The sequence below is a fragment of the Lagenorhynchus albirostris genome, chromosome 14 (genome assembly GCF_949774975.1).
Source record: "Lagenorhynchus albirostris chromosome 14, mLagAlb1.1, whole genome shotgun sequence".
NCBI lineage: Eukaryota > Metazoa > Chordata > Mammalia > Artiodactyla > Delphinidae > Lagenorhynchus > Lagenorhynchus albirostris.
The window spans coordinates 19,692,569-19,718,591 of NC_083108.1; the positions used below are offsets into that span (position 1 = coordinate 19,692,569).

Sequence of the window (26,023 nt, forward strand, 5' to 3'; positions counted from 1 at the left end):
ATTTACCTAATTCATGGATCAAAATAATTCTACTTCCACTTCATTCCTTCACAGGTTGAAAGCTATGGAGATCTCCACAAGGATTTGGAGAAGAGTCCTAATAATCATTAAAATTCTGGACTAGATCTACTAGGAAAAGTGAAGTAACCATGAGTCTACTAGGAAGGAGAAATTATAATGGTTTACTAATGCTTTTCAAATATACATGCTTTTCAAATATACTGGAGAACTAAACACGAGAAAATAGATTTATGATCCCACCTAAAGGCCTTTAGGTGAGAGCTAAGGAAGACGTGTGCTGATAATTAAACTTTAAGAAGGTTTATTCAGGCAGGTCTTAGGAGAGGTTTTTTTAAGGTAGATTTAAATGTGTCCATTTTAAGAAAAAAAACTAACTTTTTGATCACCAAGAAGGGGCCTGACACTGTTTCAATCACTTCTACATATATTAACTCACTCAATCCTTACAATGACCCCATGAGGTAGGTATTACTATCCCCAATCTATAGAAGTGAAAATTAAAGTTCAAAGTTTAAGCAGTTTACTCAGAATGATAAAGCTGGTGGTGAGTGGCAAAACCAAGATTTGAATCCAGCTCTGTGTTGTCATATTCTTTCCACCACACCAGCCAGCTTCCCTTAATTGAAAACTGGGTGATGGGCCAAAGGACCAATGAGACTCCACCTTCCTGAGCTCATTCAAAGCAGAAACAGCATCTTACTCAACCTTTTTTGCCACATCTACCACAATATCTAACCCTTAGCAAGGATTCAGTAAATGTGTTTGAGTTGAACTGATGTGAATTTGATCCTCTCTGAAGAGGTAACATTTAAGCAAAGACACCAATGAAGAGGAGTCAGTCCTCTGAACATATTGGGGAAGAACATTAAAAACATAGGGAACAGCAAGTACAAAGACCCTGAGGTAGGAAGTTGCTTGGTTGTATTTGGGGAACAGCCAGGAGGTCAGTATGAGTGGAGCTAAGTGGGAGAGAAGGAGATAGGTAGGAATTGTCTTTGGAGAGGAAGGCAGGGTCAGATCATTTAGTGCCACTGCCACTCACTTTAAAAAGATGAATTCCCAGTAACACATGATCAACAGATTATGCTGCTTTACAAGAGAAAGGAAGCATGATTTAGCTGTTAGAAATAACAATTTATTGAATAACTATTATGTGCCAGGCAAAGGGGTAAGACATTTAAGTGCATTATTTCATTTAATCCTCATATCAGTTCTACCAGGTTAGGTATTGTCCCAGCTTTACAACTTGAGAAAATGAGGAAAGAGAAATATGAAATAACATGGTTCACAATTAGTCTGTGGCAGAGACAGGATTTGACCCAGGTCTCTTTGACTCCAAAGCCAAAGCCTGCTCTTTTTACTATATCACATTTTCTCACTTGAAAGACTATGAATAAAAAGGAAGAGATTCATGCATGCATGCATTCCAAAAGTAGTTATTGTTCATTGCTATGTGACAGACATAGAAATAGTATTAAAATGTAACACAGCATTTAAAAAAATTTTGTATGATTACATTCTCATCAGTCATTTGTTTTTAAAACTTTGCAGGTAGATGGACTGTAAGGCACTTGCCCAATAAACTGCTCAAGAAATTTTAGGTTACTATCAAGATACATCAGGCTGGAAAGTGGTTAAGACTTCAGTAAGAAGAGAAGTTAAATATGTTTCAAGAGTTTGTTTTTTAATGAGAAAATTCATTGCAAAGACATTTTTAAAAATATTTTCTTCTACAAACCAAAAAAAAGTTTTTACTTTTGCTTTATTTTTTGTTTTTCATTTTTTCTGTATCTGACAGTTAATTTATTTGTGGATTTTTATTCCCCTTTGAGAAAAAGGTAACTGTTTCCAGCAAGGCTTCTAAGAAATTCCATGGAAATCTGTAAGTACAATCTCCTATTTACAATCATTGTTTTGAATTCAATGACATTGATGTATCTAGAGTTCAATGCTACTTCATTAGCTATAAAACGTTATTTGATAGTGAACAGGAAGTAGAAATTAATTATAAAGTCACTTGTTTGAAATGTAAAATTAATAAAATGAGCAATATGTACCATCTAATTTCCAAATCGGAAGACAATCAGAAAAGAAAATCACTTCTAGTGAATAATTCCCTAAGATAGGAAATTTCCACTTCAAGAAATAATTACTATAAAATTAGATTGATATTTTCTTTCTAACAGTATTTCGTGGTCTTTTAAAACTTCACCTTTCCATTAAATGAACCACTTAAAGACAAAGTTTATTTTCCCAATATATTCCTCTTGCTAACATATATAATTTATTCTGTAAGCTGCTTTTAAGGATATTTTTGAGGATCCTGTTATTTCAGATACAAGTACTCTAAGGGAAATTGTGCTGACATCTTTAACCTTCTTTTTAAGAGTTGTTCCTTTGTTGCTCGTGATATCACATTAATGCCATCAGATCATCATATGCTATTGAGAAAACCAAATATTATTTAGTTTATTTTTGAGGGGTAGGGGTCCACTCCTTCTTTTCACTACTCTGTTTTGTGCTTATTGCTCTTTTTTTCATCTGACTATAATTATCTATCTTGTGTTTCATTTCAATTTTTTTACTGTAGGACAAAGCTGGTATACTTTCTCCTATTCATTTTAATAATTATCAGGAAGGTAATCCCTACCTTTGTTATCTAAATAATTAATGATTCTAATAGTGGCACTTGAAAAAATAGATTGAGCAGGGAGTGGGTAACGTCAAGCCCAGGCACACTATGGGAATAAACTTTTGGATGTTGTAGTTTTTTGGTGCCTTCCAGGTCAGACCAAGTGTGGACAGCAACCTATGCCTCAAAGAAACCTTGGAAGGTATTTATTCTACAAATACTTGCTGGGTACTTTTATACAAGGTGCTCTACACAATGCCTAGAGCCATTCAAAAAATAGCCTCAATAAGGCTGTTTTAAAGCTTTATTCAAATTTTTCATCAACGATATTGTACTCTTACATGCCATACTACGCAGACAAAAAAAGTTGAAACTTTTTGCACTTGCTTTAAGAGAAATTTATATGCACTGCATACTTTATTAATTTATTTATTTATACACAGTATAAATATTGTGTATAAATAAATAATTTTATTTATTTATTTATTTATTAATAATAAATTTATTTATTAATACACAGTAATATCTTAATACACAGTAATTAATACACAGTAATTAATACACAGTAATATCTTATCCCAAATCTTAGTGATTTAACAGACACTGTCTCATGGTTTATGCTATCAGGAATCCAGGTGTAGCTTAGCTTGGTGCCTGTGCCTCAAGGATTCTCACAAGGCTGCAGTCACGGTGTGGTCTGGGGCTTAGGTCGCATCTGAAGGCAGCTCTGCTTCCAAGCTCACTTACACAGTCACCGGCAGTCAGTTCTTCGTGGGCTTGTTAGACTGGGGACCTCAGCTACTTGCCAGCTCTAGGCTGGAAGCCTTCCTCAGTTCTTGACGTATGGGCCTCTCCATAGGGCTGTTCACAAATGCCAGTTTGCCTCCCTCAGAGGGAGGGATTTAGGAAAGAGCCAAAGAAAGAGCAAACAAGATAGGAGCCAGGGTCTTTCTGTAACCTAATCTTGGAAGGGACCACCCCCCCATCATTTTGGCAGTATTCAGTTTATTAGAAGTGAATCACTAGATCCAACCCTGACTCAGGGGAAGGGGATTACATAAGTGTGTCAATACCAAGAAGTGGAGATCACTGGGGGCCATTTTAGAGGCTGCCTATCACACGATGATTTTGGCAAACTCTCTTTTAATTCTTTTTTTACAGTTGAACTATCATCCAATAAACATCAAGCACAGCTTCAAAATTAAGACTGCTAGAAGATACACGAATCTCAATTTTGCATGCTGCTTTTGTCAAGCACGGCCCACTGATCCTTCTAAGTTTAGCATGTTTATGTACAGAAGGAGAGTGTGACTGGAGCAGTTAATATTTTTCAAAATATTTATATTATTCTAAATCAGCTGGGGCAGATATTTAGGTTCTTCCAAAGGAAATCAATCTGAACATGTTGATCAGGTTGGTCTGCCTCAGTCGAAACGTTTACCTCCCCCAGCTTGGAATGAGAAGAAGGTAGGATTGCCGTCAAATAAATCAAGGGAAAAAGCTAGGGAAGCTTAAAATTTTCCAGTACTTCAAGCTTCACAGTTTTATTTATAGGGTTATAAATAATCAAAGCAAGAAACATATGCATGTTAATTTAGACTGGACAACCAAGTGTAAACATTGCACACTTTGGGGTTATGTAGCATGGTCTAATATGGTTTGCCAAGCTAGTGTCTGGGAGAAATTATCCTTCAAAATGCCCTGTGGGAAAAATGGGTTGCATTGTCAAGTTTCTCAAAACACTCTAGACTATCTTCTCTTCTCTAAGGTTCGGAGAAGTCCTAAAGTAAAGACATCTGTCAAACTGTAATTCAGACTCTTCCAAATGTTTTCAAACAAGAACATGCTTGCAAAACATTGACCTAGATAGATAATGGGTCACTCATCTCAGATTTGGATTCTAATAGAAGCTCTAATTGACTAGGTATGTACAGAGAGAAGTGATTTATTTTTCATTATCTCCCTACTATCATTCTCTCACATCTCATGGATTATTTCAGTAACTTCCTAGTGGATTCCTCATATATACCTTTACTCAACTACATCCTATTATTCACACAATGGTTAAAGTAGATTTTTGAAATATAATTCAGTGTTGCTCCCCTGCCTAAACTCTTCTAAAGGCTTTATAATGCTCTGCAAGGCACTATCTGGCCCCCACCTACCTCTCTGGCCTCTCCTACCACTGCGTCTTTGCTCTCCTTATGCTACAGCCATGTAGGACTACTGTTGGCACGAACGCACATCTCAGAGCCTTCGTAGTTGCTCTTTTCTTGCCTAGCGTGCTCTTCACCCAAATGAAGGCTGATGTCATTTTTGTTTTCAAGATCTCAGCTTCATTGCTTCTCTTCAGAGTGACCTTCCTGGCCAATTGGTCAAAGTTCTCAAATACACCAAACCACTGTTTACTACCCTATTCTGCTGTTACCTTCTTCATAGCATCTATCACTAGATGAAATTTATCTTCTTCATTTGTTGTCTTATTTATTATGTCTCTCTTATTAGAATATAAACTTGAGAATAGGAACTTGAACAAGAAGCAGACTAGAATAAACTCTTGTTCATCGTAGTATCCTTAACACCAGAACAGTGTCTGTCATATAAACACTTAATAAATATTTCCTGAATGAATTTATGGACTTTAGTTATGTTATATTGGCTGCCAAATAGAAAGCATTTAAACATATTTGTTTCCATTATAACTACAGAACAACAACAACAAAACCTGAAGATATTTTCTCAGCACTTTCACCTTTTCTTATTAATTTCCCACCCAAAAAGCTCCTTTTGTGGTTAGCTTTGAGCACTTGCCTATATGCATGAGAAGGGGGCCAGTTCTTTGGTTGGAATTTTTTTCCTTTCTACCCTCAAGAGATGAAATACAGACCTAACAGCACACAGTTCAGCTGACACATTCCCCTATGTTCCCTATTAATTCCCCTATTAATCTACTGTATGTCACACACTAAGCTAAATAATTTCATTTTTAAATTTAACCCATATATCCCACAAATACTTTCTATTGCCTGTTGTTTTCCCTGTGTATAGATCACACTTTCCATGTTTCTCTGCATGCATGCCTCACAGTTTTCTTGAAAACTGGACATTTTAGGGAATTCCCTGGAGGTCCAGTGGTTGGGACTCTGCACTTGCACTGCCGAGGACTCAGGTTCGATCCCTGGTCGGGGAACTGAGATCCTGCATGCTGCATGGCTCGGCCAAAATCAATCAATCAATTTTTTTTTTTAATCCTTAAAAAAAAAGAAAACAACATTTTAGGTAATATAGCAACTCTGGATACAGATCCCACCCGCTCACCCAGGGCTGCTTATTGCTTGGGCATTTATTTGTTTAGTGATTTGTCTGGACTAATTCCATGAAGTCTGTTCCCCCCCCAGTCTGCAGCCTCAGATATACCTGCCCTGATTTTTGTCCTTGTTTTTATCTTTCAGCCTGGCATCCTATAGGTCATCCCTAGGTTAACACAAGCCATTATTGGTCACAAGTTGTGCTTAGCACCCAAAGGCAGTAAGATGTTTACCCTTTACTGTCAATTCTGTGTGTGGCTTGGAACCTGTTTTCACAGTTCAGAGAGTTTTATGGTTTTGCCTTGCATGTAGCCAGGGGGCCGGTAGCTTGGAAGTTGTGTCACCAGTCATTCCCCAGAGGACATAGCCTTGGGGTGCACACATTCTTCCAAACCACCAGCGATGAGTATGATTTTATTTTAAAGTGGTCAGAATAACTTATTGCTCAGTCAGTGATGACTCAGAGATTATGCTTAAGTCTCTTGAACCAGTAAGACTTCAGCCCTTCGCTACTTAATCTGTGTATGGCTTGGGGAATGCTTGCAAGTCAGTGAAGCCACATATTGGACTGATTGCTCCTAAGTAGGGGCAGCCTAGCATATCCAGTGTGATTTGTCTGAGTAAGGACAGCCTAGTACAAAGCTCCCATTGCTTCTCGGTTAGGGACAGCCTGGTACATCACTCTGAATGTTCCTTAGTAGGGGCAGCCTAGTATACCCACTCTGATTTCTCCTGAGTGGGCAACCTCGTATATCTACTCTCATTATTCTGATTAAGGGCAGCCTAACATTCACTCTGATTGCTCTGAGTAGGGACCTATGCACTAATACACTGAAGCCAAGTAACACTTCTACTCCATGAGCAAGTGGGTAGCATAGGGGAAGGATGGTACCATGACTTTCTCAGTTTGCTCCTGTTATTCTAGGGGTGAGGGGCAGTTTAGGCCCCAGGATTCACAGCCTACTGTTCCTTAGGCAAAGCCCTCACTCTACCAGTGAGATCAGGGTGTCAGGAAACCCTAGTCTTCTGAGCAGTGCATGCAGGGAATAGAGCTTCTACAACATGAGCTGAGAGTTTCGGTGATGAGAGATGTCGGTGTCCTGCTGATCCCAGGATGAAACCATAGCCCTAGCCTGGATCTCGTGGGGAGAGGGAGCCCCTGTCTTCTAGTCTGCACCCAGCTGGAGCAGAGCTACCGTAGAGGGAGGGGGGTGGCTGGAAGGAGGTCGTGGCTCAGATGCTACAGACTCTGACTTTTCCTACCTAGATTTAGTAGATTTTCTTGAATAAATGTTTCTTCATTTCCTGTGTGCTGTTAGGTCAATTTCTAGGGAATTTAAGTAGTTTTTAAAAGTAATGTTCACCAGTTCAATGACTGTAGAAGAGGGTTTCCTTAGCTCCTCACATAGCCACTCTGGAAGTCCCACTCCCAACTCTAATTATCACATAGGAAATGCCAAAAATAAGATCACTAAAAAGCCTATCATCTTACAGGTGCTTCCCCAGGTTTAAATTTCTAGTATGTAAAAACAGGCACTTTCCACCGTTTTTCTCCTCCCTTATCCTCCTAGTTTACTGTTCAACAGTACTCATTCACAGAAGCCGTAAAAGGCTATAAAATGATTTAGAGATGCATGCTCAAATTAGCATGTTGAAACAAATGCACATTTACTAAAAGGTGTTCATTGCTTCATGAACTAATGATCTGTAAGAAACATAATTTCATGTATCAATTATCCCACATACCAGCTAAAGCTTGTCAGAAACTGTGAGAGACAAGAGAGAATAATTAAAATATTTTTAATTTGACTTGGTCACTTTATTCATAATAAGCATGAAGCTTTATTATAGATCTTAGTAAAATATCCAAAGAACCAATCATTTTAATGATGAATAGATATAAAAATATAGTTCTTAGATTCAAATATGACAAAACTGATATCTCTGAAGAGTCTTGAACACAGTAGATACTGAATTGCTCATTCAGTGATAGATTGAATTATTCAAGACATAGAGATGTTTTATGTTTTCAAAGAGGCATGATATTTACATATTTTTTAAAAGCCAGTAACTCCAGTACACCTCTAACTAGTGAATTAAGATAAGGTATTTTTTTTTTAAAGATAGATTTTATTCATTTTTTAAAATTTGGTTTGTTTATTTTTGGCTGCGTTGGGTCTTCTTTGCTGCCCACGGGCTTTCTCTAGTTGCGGCGAGCGGGGGCTACTCTTTGTTGAGGTGCGTGGGCTTCTCATTGCAGTGGCTTCTCTTGTTGTGGAGCACGGGCTCTAGGCGCACGGGCTTCAGTAGTTGTGGCATGCAGGCTCAGTAGTTGTGGCTCGCGGGCTCTAGAGCACAGGCTCAGTAGTTGTGGCGCACGGGCTTAGTTGCTCCACGGCATGTGGGATCTTCCCGGACCCGGGCTTGAACCTGTCTTCCCTGCATTGGCAGGCGGATTCTTAACCACTGTGCCACCAGGGAAGGCCAAGGTAAGGTACTTTTTAACTAGTAACCTACCCTCTACCCAAGACACAACTTTAATTATATTTCATAATCTTATAGGAAGCAAAATAAATAATTTTTGCATTGCAGTCATATAATACCAATAACTCAAACTTCTCTCACCTTTACAAATGACTGGAAAATGAACAATTAGCCATTGAGTAGACAGTCTAAACCAGGAGTTGGCAAGGTTCAGCAAGCTATCTAGACTTATTTAAAATGATGTTGTTCATTCATTATATTCAGTTATTCATTAATCACTTTCTAGGTGCTGGTAGTATAGTGGTGATCAAAACAAAATGCATATACTTGTAAAGGTTATAATCTTGACATTCTCAAGAAAAAAAACCTCTTAAAGTTAATTTTTCATGATTTTATCCAGCAGATTTGCTCCTCAAGGAGTTTTTAGTCTTTGTAAGAGAGAGAAGTACATAAATACCTATAATACAAGGCAGAGTGGGATGACTATCATAAAAGACTCAATATATGTGAAATAATAATGGCTAACATGTATTGAACAGTTAATACATGCCATGTACTACCCTGTAAATATATTAATTTATTCAGTCCTCATGACAGCCCTATGAGGTAAATATTACTCTCTCTACATATGAGAAACCCAAGACTTCGAATAAGTAACCTGCCTAAGGTCAGATAACTGGTAAGAGCTAGAATTTGAAAACAGGTGGGCTGACTCTATATGCTACTCTCCTAACATTTTAACTTTATTGCCTGTGTGTACTAGCAACTATGAAACATCAGCAAAATCAAATATTAAGTATCTCAGTGTAAAGAACTATGCAGATACAGGTGTAAAGTATTATTAGAATTATTACAAGCCAACTTCAATCAAGAGAGTTTTTAATAAGTTCCTGTCTCTTTTAGGGAGCTTCTTTCAAATGTCAGGGAGGCTCTGCAATAATATATGGGTATGATCAGGCCCTGCACATGTGTGGAGACTTGATATGTAACAGATAAGGCATTACAAAAACATGGAAAAGGATGAACTATTTATAATCAGTTGTGCTAACATAAGTGATTATTTATATGTAAAAAGTAAAATTAGATGCTGACCTCACACTATACACAAATATCCATTCCAGGTAGATTAAAGTCCTAAATATGAATACAAACTATAAAATTGTAGAAGAAAATGTATGAAAGTAGCTTAATGATCTTGAAGTAGGGAAGGATATCTTGTAGAAGACATAAAAAAGCACAAACCATAATGGAAAATATTGGTCAATTTGACTATGGTAAAGTGAAACACTTCTGTACCAAAAGAAATAAGTGAAAAGGTAGGCTGTAGCCAGAGATACAATATTTGCAATATACATAATTAATAAAGGATTTTAATTAAAAATATAGAGAACTTCTATACTAAACATTAAAAATATTATACAAGAAGGATAGCTATCCATATGCATAAAATTTTAAAACAAAGTTTTGAAAGAAAAAAGCAAAATGCTTTTGTAAATTATATGTAATGTGTGTACTGTTACTTAAAGTTAAAAATCGAAACTTCCTCTCCAAAATAGAAGAAACAAAGCAGCTGATGCCTAAATGTCCTCCATTTCAATATTGTCCATCCCTAATTTTATCGTGAATAACTATGAAAGGGTTTGGGCAAACCTTCCAAAAAGAGCTTCAGCACATTATTCCCCTTCTTACCTTGATTTTTTTTTTTTTTTTTTGCTTTCTGTCTCTTCAACACTTATCAAACCATACAATAATTTTTTGATTATATGTCTGACTCTCTGCTAGGCTGAAGTATATATATAGTTAACCCTTAAACAACACGGGTTTTAGCTTCGTGGATTTTTTCTTGATAAATACATATTACAGTACCGCAGGGTCTGCAGTTGATTGAATCTTTGGATGTGGAACTGTGGATATGGAGGAACCACAGACACATAGATCCGACTCTAAAGTTATACACGGATTTTTGACTGCATGAGGCTCAGTACTGCTAACTTTCATGTTGTTCAAGCATCAACATAATAAATAGTAAATGTTTGATCACTCAGTCAATAAAAGAATACTATTAAAAGATTAAGGGTAGTCATTATCAGTAAATATATAGTAAGTGCTTAATAAAAGATACCTAATTCGATGTTAGTTAGAAATACAAAAAGGTCAAAAACTCTTTATCCTCAAAATTTACAATATAATTAGAGAACAGATTAATAAAAAAAAGCAATCTAGGGAGGTATATACAAACCCCTTAACAATAGTTTTGTGCTTAAATTTTAACTGTTTTATATCTGCCTTCTTTTTCAGAGGACTTGATAATTATTCAGGTTGTTTTGCCACTGTCTTCTATAGAGTTTAATAATAAGCTCTTAAAAACTTTGTAGATCTGAAGGAAGGAAACCTTACATACTAAGAAAATTTTAGGATATCTCACAGAGAAAACTAGGGACCAGTTGAGCTTTTAAAGAGAGACTAACATACAAAAAAATAGTCTAATGACTTACTTGTTTACCAAATCATAAAAACAAGGTTCAGAGGAAGAACTCTTCATAAATATAACAACTATTTTCTGTAATAATAGCATTTAGTTTTTACCTCACTTCCTCCAAAAATTTTAACTTTTTAGAGGTTTAAAATTTTGATTTTACCTAAACCTATCTCCTTAGTTTAGAAAGAATGATTAACAGAGAGAGAAAGTATGGCCAATATTATTCAGATTTCATTTTCATTTAACAACCTACTGCTAAATTGTGGGTTTTAATCCAGTTTTCTCACATTGTCCTAACTTCATTGGTTGTGATAGCCCAACCCAATTCTATTGATGGATTAACATAAAGCTTAGTTACTTCTCCAAATCTTGACATGTGAAAAATAAATGAAATTCAGAAGTCAATGTCTATAAATGGAGTTTAATTGTAACACAAGAGCGCCCATTATATATTGTCTATGGCTGCTTCACTGATACACTAGCAAAGTTGAATAGTTGCAATATAGAACATGAAGCTTGCAAAGCCTAAATTATTTACCATCTGGCCCTTTACTGAAAAGTTTGCTGACTACTGCTTTAGACCATATTACATCCTTCAATTAAGAATTAAGGCCACAAGATATTGCACAACCACACAAACTTCTCATCAATTACTGTTGGCTTATGATAAATACAGTAGGTAAATGTTTATGAGAAAGAGTTTAGAAAAATTCTAAATGAAAGTAGCCCCTTTAAAAAGACAACTATAGAAACATTATAAACAAAATTTGTAGAAAAATGTAGAAAAATAATTTATATTAATTATTACAGTGCATATTTTTATAAACTGGCTACTTCCAATTGAATATTAGTATTTTTTTTTTTTTTTTTGCGGTACGCGGGCCTCTCACTGTTGTGGCCTCTCCCGTTTCAGAGCACAGGCCCCGGATGTGCAGGCTCAGCGGCCATGGCTCACGGGCCCAGCCGCTCTGTGGCATGTGGGATCTTTCCGGACCGGGGCACGAACCCGTGTCCCCTGCATCGGCAGGCGGACTCTCAACCATTGCGCCACCAGGGAAGCCTGAATATTAGTGTTTTAAATTGCTGATATTACCTTCAAGTTTTCTTTACATTATTTGCTAAGTTAGTGTGCTTTATACTGTGATAGCATTATATTTTCAACTTAGACTAAACTTATTAAATTTTGAATTTTCTTTATTTTGTTAACTATAGATATCGTGTTGAAGGAATAATTCCAGAATCAACATCTAAACTATCTGATTTCCTCTACAAACCTGAAAACAGGGTCACATGGGACAAATCATTGAAAATGTACAGCATGGTACAAAAAATTGATTCGGTAATTTACTGTTTAATATCGGACTTTCACTGTATGAGTACACTTTTAGTTTTCTATCTTAGTGATTTGAGTTTATTAAATCTGTATTATGTGGACACTTTGTATTTTATAGGTTCAAACCAAGTTGAAATTTTTATAAAAAGCTTAAAACTTCCTTCTTTATTAGTCAAGAGTTCAATTCCAATTACCTTTATTCTGTTTTAAATGAATACCACATTCTGAACGTGGTCAGCTCTCCTGCAGATGTGTGCCTTCGGTTACTGAGGGGACTGAACTCATGGATTCACCTCCTCCATTAGGTGGAATAAAAAGATTAAGCATGCCTTGTTGATGGGAAGTCAGTAGATTTATCTTAGTCATAATACACTAGATAACAGGAACATCGTAGACACTTACTGTAAGGACTTAAGAACAAAAAGCATGTGACTTTTTTAAAGAGTAAGTGTGAAATAACATTGTGGTTTTAGAAACACTTTCAAATACATTATCTCAGAAATGAAGAGGGAGAATAAAAACAGAAAAGAAAAATATAGGTAATGGACTAGAAATCTAAAGTCATAGAGGTGAGAGAAAGAAAGACAGAATGCAAGAGGCAAATAGGGCTTAAAAGGGGAGAGAAGATCAGGGTGAGGTGAGGGTAGAGTGAAAGCTCAGGAGGAGAAAAACATGAATGAAATGAGAAAGACTGTTAGCTGGTAGAAAGAAGGAGGAACAGGAAGAAGACAGGAGTGGGGTGAGGGATTCTGAACTCTGGTACAGCACAGTATAGGTCTGACACTTATTAAGACTGATAGACTTCACGGTATGTAAATTATACCTCATAAGCGGCTTTTAAAAATTGAGTCCTACTGTTTGGCTAATAATAACTTTATTAGAAGGAGCTGGTAAATGTGACTGTTGGAGTAACGCAAACTTAAACAGTTGCATTGGTAAAATTCCACATCACTGAGTCTTTGGTTCTTAGAGTCTCCAAGCCGTATTTCACTCATCAAAACAAATGGCCCACATATCTGCCATCACCTTATCATTTATTTAGAACTCTGTAGGTTAACTTTACCGCCTTTTATTAAACTGATTTTGAAATCTGGGATGGGGGTGAGATTGTAGAAAAGCCCAGAAAGGTAAAGCAGTTTCATCTTGTAGAGAGGCCTTGAAGTTCTTATCCACAAAGAACGCCTGTCCGTGACCTTCTTGGGATTTGAACATGGCCCATCACAAATGAAAATCCAAACAATTGGACTGTTTCATTCATGATTGTATGATACTAATTATACAGTTTCATTAGCATTTCAGATATTTCTGCTGTTGCTGCAAGTCAGCTGTAATAATGGAAAGTATACTAGGTTTGGCATCAAAAAACTTGAAAACATAGAGGAATTTTGTGATTTGCCCAGGGTCACCACAGCCAATGTATGGTATAACCAGGACTTATACCTGATCTCCTCATTCCAAATTTGATGCCTTTTCCAGTATACCACAGTATCTCTGAATCACATTATACTGTGAGAAGAATTAGTCTGCCTTGCAGTGAATGTTTGTAGCATTCACTTCCAGGGGTGCATTTTAATTGACTCATTCACCCCATTGGTGAGGAAGGGATTCCTGCTCTAGGGTTATGGTGGTGGTCAAACACATGACACCAGCACTAGACAAATGAGATCCACAGCACTTTGTTAATCCTTAATCACAGCCCAGGAAGGACCGTTAAGACTTTGTTAAATTAACATTTGTTAGTGGAGCACAGGGTGCCAATAGTGAGCCAGGTTCAACAAATGACCGCAAGAGAAATTGAAATAGAGAAGTTTATTACTCACAGGTCGAGGAGGAAGTGTACAGCACGCCTAAGGGCCCCATGTGGGGAGGTCAAGGCAGGCTGCAGACAGAGAGAGGCAGGACCTGAGGCACATGCCTTTATTAGTGTCTGTGGGTGGAGTGCTTTGGGGTTCCTGGGCTAAGGCCAGATTGATCAATTGGAACCAAAAAGAGCAGGGTTTTGGTAGGCTCCACAGGGGGCATCTTACCTAAGGTGCTCACAAGGGGAAGGCCCTGGGAAGTGGGAGAGACAGTTGATCAGAAGCGCTGTTGGGGAAGTCATATCAGGAACTTACATTTGCTTGTGACTCTGAGGGCTGTTATCTGGGGGTGTCCTTACATGAGAGGACTAGTGTTAGTTTAAGGCCCCTGCAGGCTGCTCGGACAAACAAAGCGGATACTGAGGCAGCAGTACATGGAGTAGCTTAGCTAAACTCTCAGGGATGCACCATGTCATGCAGTGTGGCGTGGGAGCTGCACTCAGGAACAGAGTGAATAACTAGGGGTTGTGCAAGGCAGGCTTTGTGGCATCAAGAGGTTGAGGTGACCCCTGATTCCTGCAGGAGGATCTGATTGGTTGTTGGAATAATTCTGCAGGGTAGCAGGGAACTGAAACGCACTACTCAGGTATAAGTAGGCATTGTGTCTGATCCTGCTGATAAGGAGGGTTGTTGGACTAAGGGTTCTTATCTGTGGGAACAGAGTGGGGAGAGGAACTTGCAGTTAGGCCATTCACCACCCTCCCAGTTTTACCAGATGTCAAAGCAGTGCATATATTGGCCTTTAATTTTAGGCCTTACACCACAAGCTGCTAAGTCAATATATTTTTCAGAATATATTACCTAGTCAGTGTGGGGTAGCAGACACAATATTGTACTGGAAATCCAGGTTCTAGTTCTATACATATCTCTAGTTCTACATGTAATTTAATGTTAGGCTTCAATTTCTTCATCAAAAAATTCAAAGGTTAGATAATATCAAGATTCCTTTCTGATTCTGTCACACTTATGATTATATTAACTCGTGTTAGATATATGATTTGCAAATATTTTCTCCCATTCTGTAGGTCACCTTTTCATTTTGTTGATAGTTTCCTTTTCTGTTTAGAAGCATTTTAGTTTGATGTAGTCCCACTCGTTTATTTTTGCTTTTGTTGCCTTGCACTTATAATTATACATCTAATGTTTCTTTAACACTGAAAATGCAAGTTGACTCGGTGATAAATTCTTAAAACCTCAAAGCCCTGCTTTTTCCAAATACAGTCCAGCCTTATGCAGTTTGTTTCAGGACACAGTCATATGTCATACCATTACACAAAGTTTTGCCATGGGCTCAATATCCCCCCGAGACTTTATCGACTTAGTGTATTTGAAGCACTGCGAAGGGAATATCGATATTATCAGTTGTAAGTTGAAACATTTTGCCCACACTTTGGAATTACTGTGAGTCCTTAATAAATTTTTTTACTTTTAACTCACAGTTTGAAAGAAACAATATTTTCAATTAATTATTTTTGTATTTACTTAGTGAGGCCAATAAATGCATGTTAATATAGATAAGCCTGAAGTTTTACCTAATTCTAGAGGTGCCATTTATATCATAGTCAATGATTATGGCATCTCCTGGCCTTTTTGCAGCATATACCCTGCAGCGCTCAGTGTAGATAGATACTTGCAGGCTAAAACGTCACAGCATACATTATAAAACTACTAAGAAACAAAATTGATCTTTGGATATATACTTTTGTATTTAAATTACATAGAATGGGTATATCTAGAAACTGAAAAAGCTCATGAAGAAAATTTCAATAGATAGGTGTTTTCATAAATGTGCTTATATTTCTTTTAAAAACTGGAGGTTTTGACATACCCTTATCCACCCCCCGCCAAAAAAAATGTGTCACTCTGTAAAATACAAATACATAACCACTTCCTAATTTGCATTATTCACTTAAAACATACCAGTTCACACCCCAAAGATCTTTGGACTCCAAGAACTCAAGATAAATCATGGTGAAGGGACTTTGGTAGGACAATGACCTAGAGCCTTTTTTTCCCCTGTAATTCAATTTAATCTCACTATTCCTATGTGAATAGTTTCCCCTACTGTAAACTACTTGGGGAGGGACAGTTCAGTGTTGTTAATTATTATTTTCGAACAAGGTTGCAGTTACTTTGATATATCTGTAGGACTCTTAAGTTTCTGAGTCCAGGACTGAGTCATTGCTCTGCTGATAGCACTCATGTGTACAGTTAGCTCTCTTGCCCATACCACTGGGGACTGCTGTTCATCACTTTCACATATTCGTCTCGTATAGTTTCATACAGTTGTCATTTAGTCGTCTCATTTTTAAATGAGGGCACATAAAAATTTATTCACTGCCTATAACACAAAATACTGTCCATTTGAGTCATAGATCTGTTATTATCTATATTTTGAAAGCATTCAATTTGTATCTCATTTTTAGTGGTCAGAGGGAAGGTAAAAAATAAGTATGGAAGATAAAATCAATAAATAGTTATAATCAGTCATTCAGTGATCACTACTGAATTTGCTTTAAGTGATTTTCTTTGAATGAGTTTTTGATGATTACTGATAGTTTTCTTCTTAATGTTTCTGTTGTTGTCTAGCTTACTGTGTATCTTGCTTTGAGCTAAATATTTTGCATGCATTTTCTCACCAATGAGGAAACCGAAGTTCACAGAAATCAAGTTACATAGCTAATAAGCAGCTCAAGTCTTTCTGATTTTCCAAAATCTGTACTAACTACCATACTGTGTGCCTTACAAAAGACCCATACTTGTTTGTGGAATATAACAAAATTTTAAAAAATAAAGACAAATATAATCTCCATATTTTAAACAGTGAAAAAATTGTTAATATCACTTCTGGCAGTACCATTTTGCCAACATAATTGGCTCTGTTAAGATGATGAAACAGGTCATGAAAATGGGAAATTGATTCCACCACATTTGTCTCCTAAGCTAGTCCTAAGCTAGCGCTTAACATTATATTTCTACAGAAGTGATTGCTTATGTTAAAATCACATAGGAAAATTCTGACAAAAGCAGGATTCAGTTGCACAGAATAAACAAATATATTCTGTTGCACAGAATAAACAGTTGCACAGAGTAAACAAATATATTTGGAAGAGTATATATAATTATCATAAACATAATCATGATCAGATGACCTCCCTTCTAACTTCACATACAATATGCAGTTATGCTGCATAATTCCTAAAACAAAATCTACTGATTTTTAATTATATATTGAAGTTAGCTACAGGGAATTGGCAGAAAGGGGCATTTAAACTACTTGTATTGACAGACCAAATAACTACATCAAATATTTTATTTTAAAAATTTATAAACCAAAACATCTATAAACCCACTATCCTAATAGAATAGTCTCTTTCTTTGTGATTTCTGCTTCAAATCTCAGAAAGTAATTGAACAATACTTTTAACAGTTTTTCCTGTACGTGAAAGATAACAGCATCTTTCGAAGTTCTGCATGAAAAAGTGTGAGAGGACAATAGTGATCATACTGATATTCTTTCATTTTTGGCCTGTGTACACATTCAAATGTGCAAACATACATACATATGTATAAAACTAATGTCACTGCTGATAATAACTAAGTTAAATCAAGTGCTATGTCATACATTTTTTAAAATATGCTACTGGAAACAGAATTTTTCATCTTTGTGGAATAAGTTTCATTTTAATTTTTTTTAATCACTTAGCTACTAGTGTGGATTTTCCAGCATATCCTCCATCTTCAAATTATATCCGTGGTTATAACCATGCTTGTGGCTATATGTGTTCACCTCTGCAAGAGTAAGTCTTATTTCCATATATTTATTTTTTAACAGTTTTTTAGTTCAATTTGTAATTTGTTAACTAACTCACCAGAAATATGTTCTGGTATATTCTGTTGGGAAAAAAATTGCCCCTAAATACAATTTTTAAAATAAATTTTTAAGTATTTTTGTCTTAAGTATAATCAGAATGGATAATTCCCTATAAAGTATGATTTGAGGTTTCTGGCACTAGTCACATACATACAAACATCCTCACCCCCTCCTATTAACCTTAACCTGATGTTTTATGTTTCTCCATTAGAGTCACTTCTGTGAATTATTAGGGAATTTTTGCAAATTAAAAATAAATTCTCTAGAATTATAATGCAGTTACGTTTATCAGCAATGAATGCTTTACCTTGAATAAATTCTTTCCAATGGACTACCTACTGAGAACAGATACCTGCAGAATGAGACATCCAGTAGGTAAATTCAGAAAGGGAAGAGCTGGAGAAATTAGAGTCACTGCCCACAGGTGGCCAGCCTAGGGATAAGATGGTAACATCCAATACACATAGTCTTTAAATGCCTATATATTAATTCAATGTATATCATTCTACAAATTCGTTACATTTTAATTTTTGGTAAATGATTTTATATTAAATAAAAGATGTCGACACATAGAAACAGGTGTAAAACTTTATAGTGGTCAGATATAAACCACTCAATATGAGAAAAATATTTTTGTGAAGGAAGTCAAAATAAAATTACATTTAGACCCGTACTCCTTAATATTTTCTCTACTGAATTAGAGAACTAAAAGATAGTCACAAATATTTACATTAATGGACAGGATCATTGATGCAGATGATGATGTTGATGACGATATGGCCTTTCTGCCCATCCATCAGTTTTGTGTCTATGGCCAGGACTTTATTCTCCACAGCAGGAAAGAACAAAACAGGGAAGGATTATTACTCCAAATCAGCTAGGTACATCAGCTGCTGGTGGGGACTCTTGTTGGGAAGCTACACAACCTAAAGTGTGCTTCACAGGCAAAGTCCCGTTCTTGCACCTTGTCACCATTCCCTTTCTACTGCAAAAAGCATAGGACAAAAGCTCTGATTTAGATATCCCACCTAGGGTGGAAACTCTGCCTAGCATCCTGCTGGAGAAGGGTACTGACAAAAAAGTAATTTTGTACCTTCTCTTTCCATGCAGCCCAAGTCCTATAGTAAACTTATAAAACATAGTATCTGTAGTAAAGGTACTCTACAGTAAATGTTGGAAAGGCTTGGTTAAGTGTGTAAAGCCCTAGTAAACTCAAATAGAGATTTAAGACTATACAAACTGCTAGTGAGTCCAGCCATTTGACACAATGTAAAAATAGTCTAAACTCTGCATAGAGAGGGTGTAAGAATATAGACACTCACGGTTTGTTGGAGCAGTGGTCTTCAAACCCCCCAAGAGAATTTTGTAAAACTGTATACTGCCTTGCACATTTTTAAGTTGATATTAAAATTTTTCATAGCATTATATTAAGAGGGTGCAATGTCCAGCATACTCTAAATCCTGACATTTAAAAAAAATGGTTATATCACCCTTCTAAGTGCATCCAATGGAATCTAAATACCATAACAACTTGAAACCCACCATTATATTATCAATTTCAAAATACATATAACCTTTAACAGTCAGAAAGTTTGTGTCATTTCTTTTCTTTTCTCCTTGATCCCATATTTTTACTCTTTTTCCCTTGCATAATTTTACCCTAATAGAATATATCTTATGCTTCGGGTTCTTTTATTAATCACTATCTATCTATTTTCAATCATACCTCAGCAAAAATAAGTACCTAATTTTTAAAATTTGTTTTATTTTCTATGACCCCAAGTATCTAAATGTTAAAATATATATATGTATACTGGTTTAAATTGTTATTACTACACATTGATAAAAATAAAAATATATTACATAGTTGTTCAATATAAAAGCAAATTGTTGGGCTTCCCTGGTGGCGCAGTGGTTGAGAGTCCGCCTGCCAATGCAGGGGACACAGGTTTGTGCCCCGGTCCGGGAAGATCCCACATGCAGCAGAGTGGCCCGTGAGCCATGGCCGCTGAGCCTGTGCGTCTGGAGCCTGTGCTCCGCAACAGGAGAGGCCACAACAGTGAGAGGCCCGCGTACCGCAAAAAAAAAAAAAAAAAGCAAATTGTTATTGGAAACACATATTATTAGCAAAACTTAGCACTTACTATGTGCCAGACACTGTTACAAACAATTTACATATACCAAATAAGTCAATTATTTGATCCTCACAATTACCTCATGAAGTCGGTTGAAAAGAAAATGGAAGCCCAGAGAGATTAAGTAACTTTCTCACGGTTACACATAGGTAATAGCAAAGCTCAGCTTCAAACTATGCAGAGTCCATGCTTCTATCAATTACACTAATTTAACTGTAAAAAACATGGGACAAAAATGCTGATCCAGGTGTCCCATCTAATAGAATGAGACTATCAAGTCTACTTCTACTTTGCATTTTTATAAAATAAGCATAGGAAACTTTGTTCACATAAATGAGTGAGTTAAAATGGAGAGAGTGCAACCCTAGCACTGTCATTCAATCCCTTGAAATTCTTCTGAGTTATGTGCTGTGAATTACATAGTGACCTATAATCAAAAATTGTTTTTAACGACCTATCAGGTGACAACTCAATTAGATCCTTACATTTTATTGAAAGCAAAGAATTGACATGACTTGGTAAGGTTTTATTACCCAGTCATCTGTCATTCACTTTCTCAATTCACTTCCAATAGATTGAATTTTCCCTTTAGCATCTCAAAGATTTTTATATGCCGGAGTAAAGCACCTTGGTACCATTCAGTATTATTCAGTGGGGAATGACAGGCATCCCTTGGTTCTGTAAAGCAATAGAAGGGTGGTGTGAACAGGCTGGTGGCAAGAGAAAAGCCAGCATCTCCATCAGAGACGTATTCTCAGATCAGTTTAAGGAAAAGTTACATGGAAGTTAGAGATTTGAAAATTTATTCCCTTAAATGTTAATCAGTCTCTCATACCCCTTGCCAAGTCTTCATATACTCTAGTTTGAAGATCACTGGGTTAGAATGTAAAATACTACAGTCTTCTTGGAAGGCAATTTGGAGATAACATTTCAAAATGTTAAATGCACAAAAACTTTGACCCTAGAAACTCAATGTAAGTATTTATAGAAGTGCAAATGGATACATTACAAGATGCTTTATTGCAGCTTTATTTATTTATTTATTTATTTATTTTTGCAGTACACGGGCCTCTCACTGTTGCGGCCTCTCCGGTTGCGAAGCACAGGCTCCGGATGCGCAGGCTCAGCGGCCATGGCTCACGGGCCCAGCCGCTCTGCGGCATGCGGGATCCTCCCGGACCGGGGCACGAACCCGTGTCCCCTGAATCGGCAGGCGGATTCTCAATCACTGCGCCACCAGGGAAGCCCTATTGCAGCTTTATTTACAGTGGCAAAAGTGAGAAACAACCCCATGACGGTCAATAGATGACTGGTTAATAGAGTATGAAATACCATGTGCAATCATGAAAAACAATTAAGCTGATCTATATAGATTGACACAGAAAGAGGTGCATGATATCATACTAAGAGGAAAATGAAACTAGTTCCAGAAAAATAAATATGTCTCATTTTTGTAAAACCAAGAATGTACATGTGCATATATGTGGGGTACATATACATATATGTACATACATGCTATCTTTGTATATCCATAGACGATAACCTGAAAAGCTACAGTCAAAGTTATAAATAGTGATTATCTCTGGTGAACAGAGTGAGGGGGAATTGTGAAAATGCTCTACAGTTTAAATTTTCATAAGCATATATTACTTTTATAATTTTAAAAAGTCAATAAAATGACAAAAAGGAAATAACTAAAACTGAAGACTTTAAGATATAGTCTGACTACTTAATATTTTTATGTAAAATAGTTATTTATGAGTGTGCAACTCACTCTACATTTTGTCCTTCCTTCCTTCAGTGGCTGTTTACACTGTCATAAGCGCTATGTGGTCAATCACTGGCGAATAAGACAAGCTTCCTGCTCCTTGTCAACCTGTACACTCCATAGATAAACTTAAAAATTCTTTATATTTTTTAACTCTTCCTTTGTTTACAGGAACCCAGCATATTCCAAACTAGTGATGTTTGTCCAGACAGAAATGAGAGGAAAATTGGCCCCATCAATAATTGAAGCAACCATGCCTTCCAATTTAGTAAGCTTCCTCCTCAATGTAAAGGATGGAGTAAAGACACAAAATTCCATCAGGACGTGGATGTCATCATGATGGGCATTCGTCATTCCTAAAGGAGAAATGAGGCCATTTAAAATCATGCGTGGCAGTTAACTGCCTTTTACTTCTAAGTCAATATGCATAAATACTGTTACAGTATTCTAAACTGTATTCTTGAACAAACTACTGAAGGTACTTTGTGAAAATAAGAGCTCATAGTTGTACAAGAGAAGCATTAAATATAGTTTTTAATCTCATGTAAGAATAATGTTAAACAACAAGTGTTCTTAATGCACTTTTATCTTTTGCTTTTTTCCCCTGGAAAATGCCCTGCAAGAAAACATCAATAAGAAAGCATATACAGGCAGAGGTCAGCATTAATTAAAGATTAAAATATATTTTAAATTGTTTTTCTTTCACTTACTGCTTAAATTGATAACTGTAGGAAGCATGAACATAAAAATTGAAAAGAATTCCACTAGAATGTTTGACAACTGATATCTGGAATCTGCAGCTGAATCATGAGTCAATTTTTGGTCTGGCCAGAATGTAGTAGCCCGTTCCTCCCAAGTCCTTCCTCGTAAAACTAGAAGACCTGCACTTACCACAACAGACAAGCATAGGAAGACTCCAGCATAGGTGGCAAGAAGAAGGTGAACTGGCCAAGGACCTGGAGACTTGAGGAATGTTTTAGCCGCGAGTTCTCTGGGTTTCCTTATTGCCATCCATATATTCCAGACAGGGCGCTGCCGAAGCCTCCAACCTGGAACTGCTGACAGGAAAGAAGAAAAAAGAGAGGGGGGAGGCTTTAGGAAAAAGCCTTCTCCTCCTCGCCATAGGAGTGCCCGCAAACAAAAGGGTGGCCCCGCAGAACACCAGCCAAACATCAACCGAAAAGCTGCACCTACCCCACCGTGTGGGCAAAGCAGAGCGAATCTTCCACCCCACCTCATCTCTGCGGCGCAGAAGCAGGCGGTGGTGCCTGGACAGCCCCAGCCTGTGGTGTCGGCAGGGTTGAGCAGGGAGCTCATCTTCCACCTTCCATCCAGCAGAGGCAGGTATGGTGCTTTGATATCCCTGCTGGGGTAGTGTTAGTGGGATTCAGTGGCAGAGTGAGCTTCCACCCGCACCTGGCAGCAGCAAGATTTAACCAGCTAGGTCAAGGAAGAGCTAGTCACCAGTCAGCTTCCCTGATCCTTGGCGCCACCACGGCCCAGCATGATGTGAGCCTCCATCCTCACCCAGCATCAGTGTTTTGCCCTCTGTAGTGTGTTGAATGGTGACCCCCAAAAGGTACATCCTTGTCAAATCCCTGGAACCTTGAATGTGACCTTATTTGGAAAAAGGATCTCGGCAGATGTAATTAAGTTAAGGACCTCAGAATGAGATCATCCTGGATTATCAGGCTCTTAAGTCCAGTCACAAGTGTCCTCATAAGAGATGCACAAAGGAGAGACATGTGGAGAGGAGGAGGCCATGTGAAGACAGAGGCAGAGATTGGGGTTGTGCGGCCATAAGCCAAGCAACACCTAGAGCTGCCAGGAGCTGAAAGAGGCAAAGAAAGATTCTCCCCTAGAGCCTTCAGAGGCAGTGTGGCCCTGCCGACACTTTAATTTTGGACTTCTGGCCTCCAGAACTGTGAGAATAAAGTTCTGTTCCTTTAAGCCACCAAATTTGTGGTAATTTGTTACGATAGCTATAGGAAACTAATATACCCTCACTGGTGTCAGCAGGGCTCAGTGGGAATCTGGGCATCTGCTCCTAGCTTGCATCAACAAGGTGAAGCAAGGTGTGGGACATGGGGTCAGTCAGCACTCCACTTCCCCTTTCCCTCCCTGGTGTCATCAGGGCCCAGTGGGGAGCTGAGCTTATATTTGCACTTGGAGGCAACAAGTCTATGCAAATCAGTGCCCATTTTTGCCAACAAGGGGAGCTGAGCTGCCCCCTCACATCTGCAATGAGGGTCGGTCAGTGCTCTACTTTCACCAGGGTGGTGAGAGCAGGGCCTAGTGGGGAGCTGAATGTACATACCCACCAGTCCTCGCATTACACCTCAACTAGGAGACTGCCTGCTGAGATGGAAGGTTCAATAGGATCCAGAGTCCTTTGCAAAGGAAAGAAGAACATCAGAATGGGTAAAAAGAGGTGAAAATGTCAAATGTCATATGCTATTCTCAGGAGTATATTAAATCACATTTGATGGTCGACAGCGGTACAAAAGCAATTCATTGGAGGAAGGACAGCCTTTCAGCAAATGGTGTTGGAGTAACTGACATCCAAAGGCCTAATCCTGCACTTTGTACAAAAACTAACTCAACATGGAACATGGGCTTAAATGTAAAACATTAAACTACAAAACTCCTAGGAGGAAAATCTTCAGAACCTACAGCTAGGCAGAATTCTTACACTGGATACCAAAAGTATGATCCATATAAGGAAAAATAGCAAATTAATCTTCATCAAAATTTAAAATGTATGCTCTAAGAAAGACCCTAGGAAGAAGTATTATGGAAGGTGTCATCTGTAATAACGAAAATCCTATATAACGCAAAAGTTTGAAGGTAATACTGTCATCCAAGTAATATGAAAAATAAAAATAATTTAATTCTAAACTTAGATTTTTCTTTAAATATTTTAAATCTTTCTAATCATGCAGCTTTCCTAATAATTTCAGATATTCAGACATTACTGGAATTACCAAAACAAAATGTTTATATTTAATCAAATGAAATGCTTATTCCCTATGCACCTTCAAATCTTGGATCTTATCTAACTGTGATGTTGGACATATAACATTAATGAACCAGAACCGTGCAACATGATTATATCAGTTAAGAAAGTATTTGGGTGCAAAAAAAGAGGACTTTCAGAGAACATAAATGTTGAGAGGTTTATTGCTCTCACACAGGAACTCTGGGAGTGTGCAGTACAGAGCTAATAATAATTGGGACCGGGAGGCTCTTTACATCACTCAATTCTGCTTCGATTGTAGCTTCTGTCTTTCTGTCCCAGTGGCACTATCCCAGGGTTCCAAGCAGGACAAAGAAGGGTAAAAGCTAAAAGACATTTTAGCTGATTTCATCCTGGTACGTAGCCTTTTTGGAAACCTCCACGTTCAATCCAAGATGTTCACATCTCATTAGCCAAGAGTGGAACACACGGCCAGACCTGGCATCTGAAGGTATTCTAGCATCTGTAGTAGAAAAAGAAAAAGGGAAGTTCTACTGGGGTGCAGAAATAAAATATTACAACTTCTACTTATGTTCATTTTTTTCAAAAAATCAATTCCTAATATATGCTGTGTACCTTGCCTACAGTGTCACACTTCACCAGTTATGAAAGGGTCCTGAGACATATTATAAAAGACATTCTGAGGAGTAAGAATAAGTTCAACAATGTGGAAGTTTTGAAAGTGATCGTTGGCTTTCAGTATATTTTGACAAATTGGGTTTCCTAGGGTTACAGTTAAATTGATATAGTTTTAATGAAAGAAAAACCCTTGGAAAATGGAGAAGTGAATTTAAAAGATTTCTATAAAGAAACTAAGGATTGAAAATGCAAATAATGAAAGCAAAAACGAGAATATAGCAGAGCTGACATTTCATTAATGTGAGATCTTTGCAACATTATAAACAATAACAATATATGTAATTAGATCTCATAAGAAGTTAGAAAAATTATCAAGACTATTTGAAATATAAAATTGCATCCACTGTCAACGAAAATGAGCTTCATCCTAAATGTCTTTCATGTCTTAAGATATCTAACAACAATAGAATAAATTTATAATTTTAAACTATGTAAAAATAGAAGTACATTGAATTAAATATACATTTTGGTCAAA

The 26,023-nt window shown here is 37.2% G+C and overlaps 1 protein-coding gene across 1 annotated transcript; it reads left to right on the top strand.

Moving 5' to 3' along the window:
* The first annotated feature begins 1,576 nt into the window (after positions 1-1,576).
* Positions 1,577-22,268, top strand: STARD6 (StAR related lipid transfer domain containing 6). Its single transcript, XM_060120742.1, is given in 7 exon segments — positions 1,577-1,670; positions 1,825-1,903; positions 12,137-12,263; positions 15,363-15,480; positions 17,823-17,916; positions 22,065-22,196; positions 22,198-22,268. Coding segments are annotated over 7 exon segments (711 nt in total). The 3' UTR covers positions 22,265-22,268.
* The last annotated feature ends 3,755 nt before the right edge of the window (positions 22,269-26,023 follow it).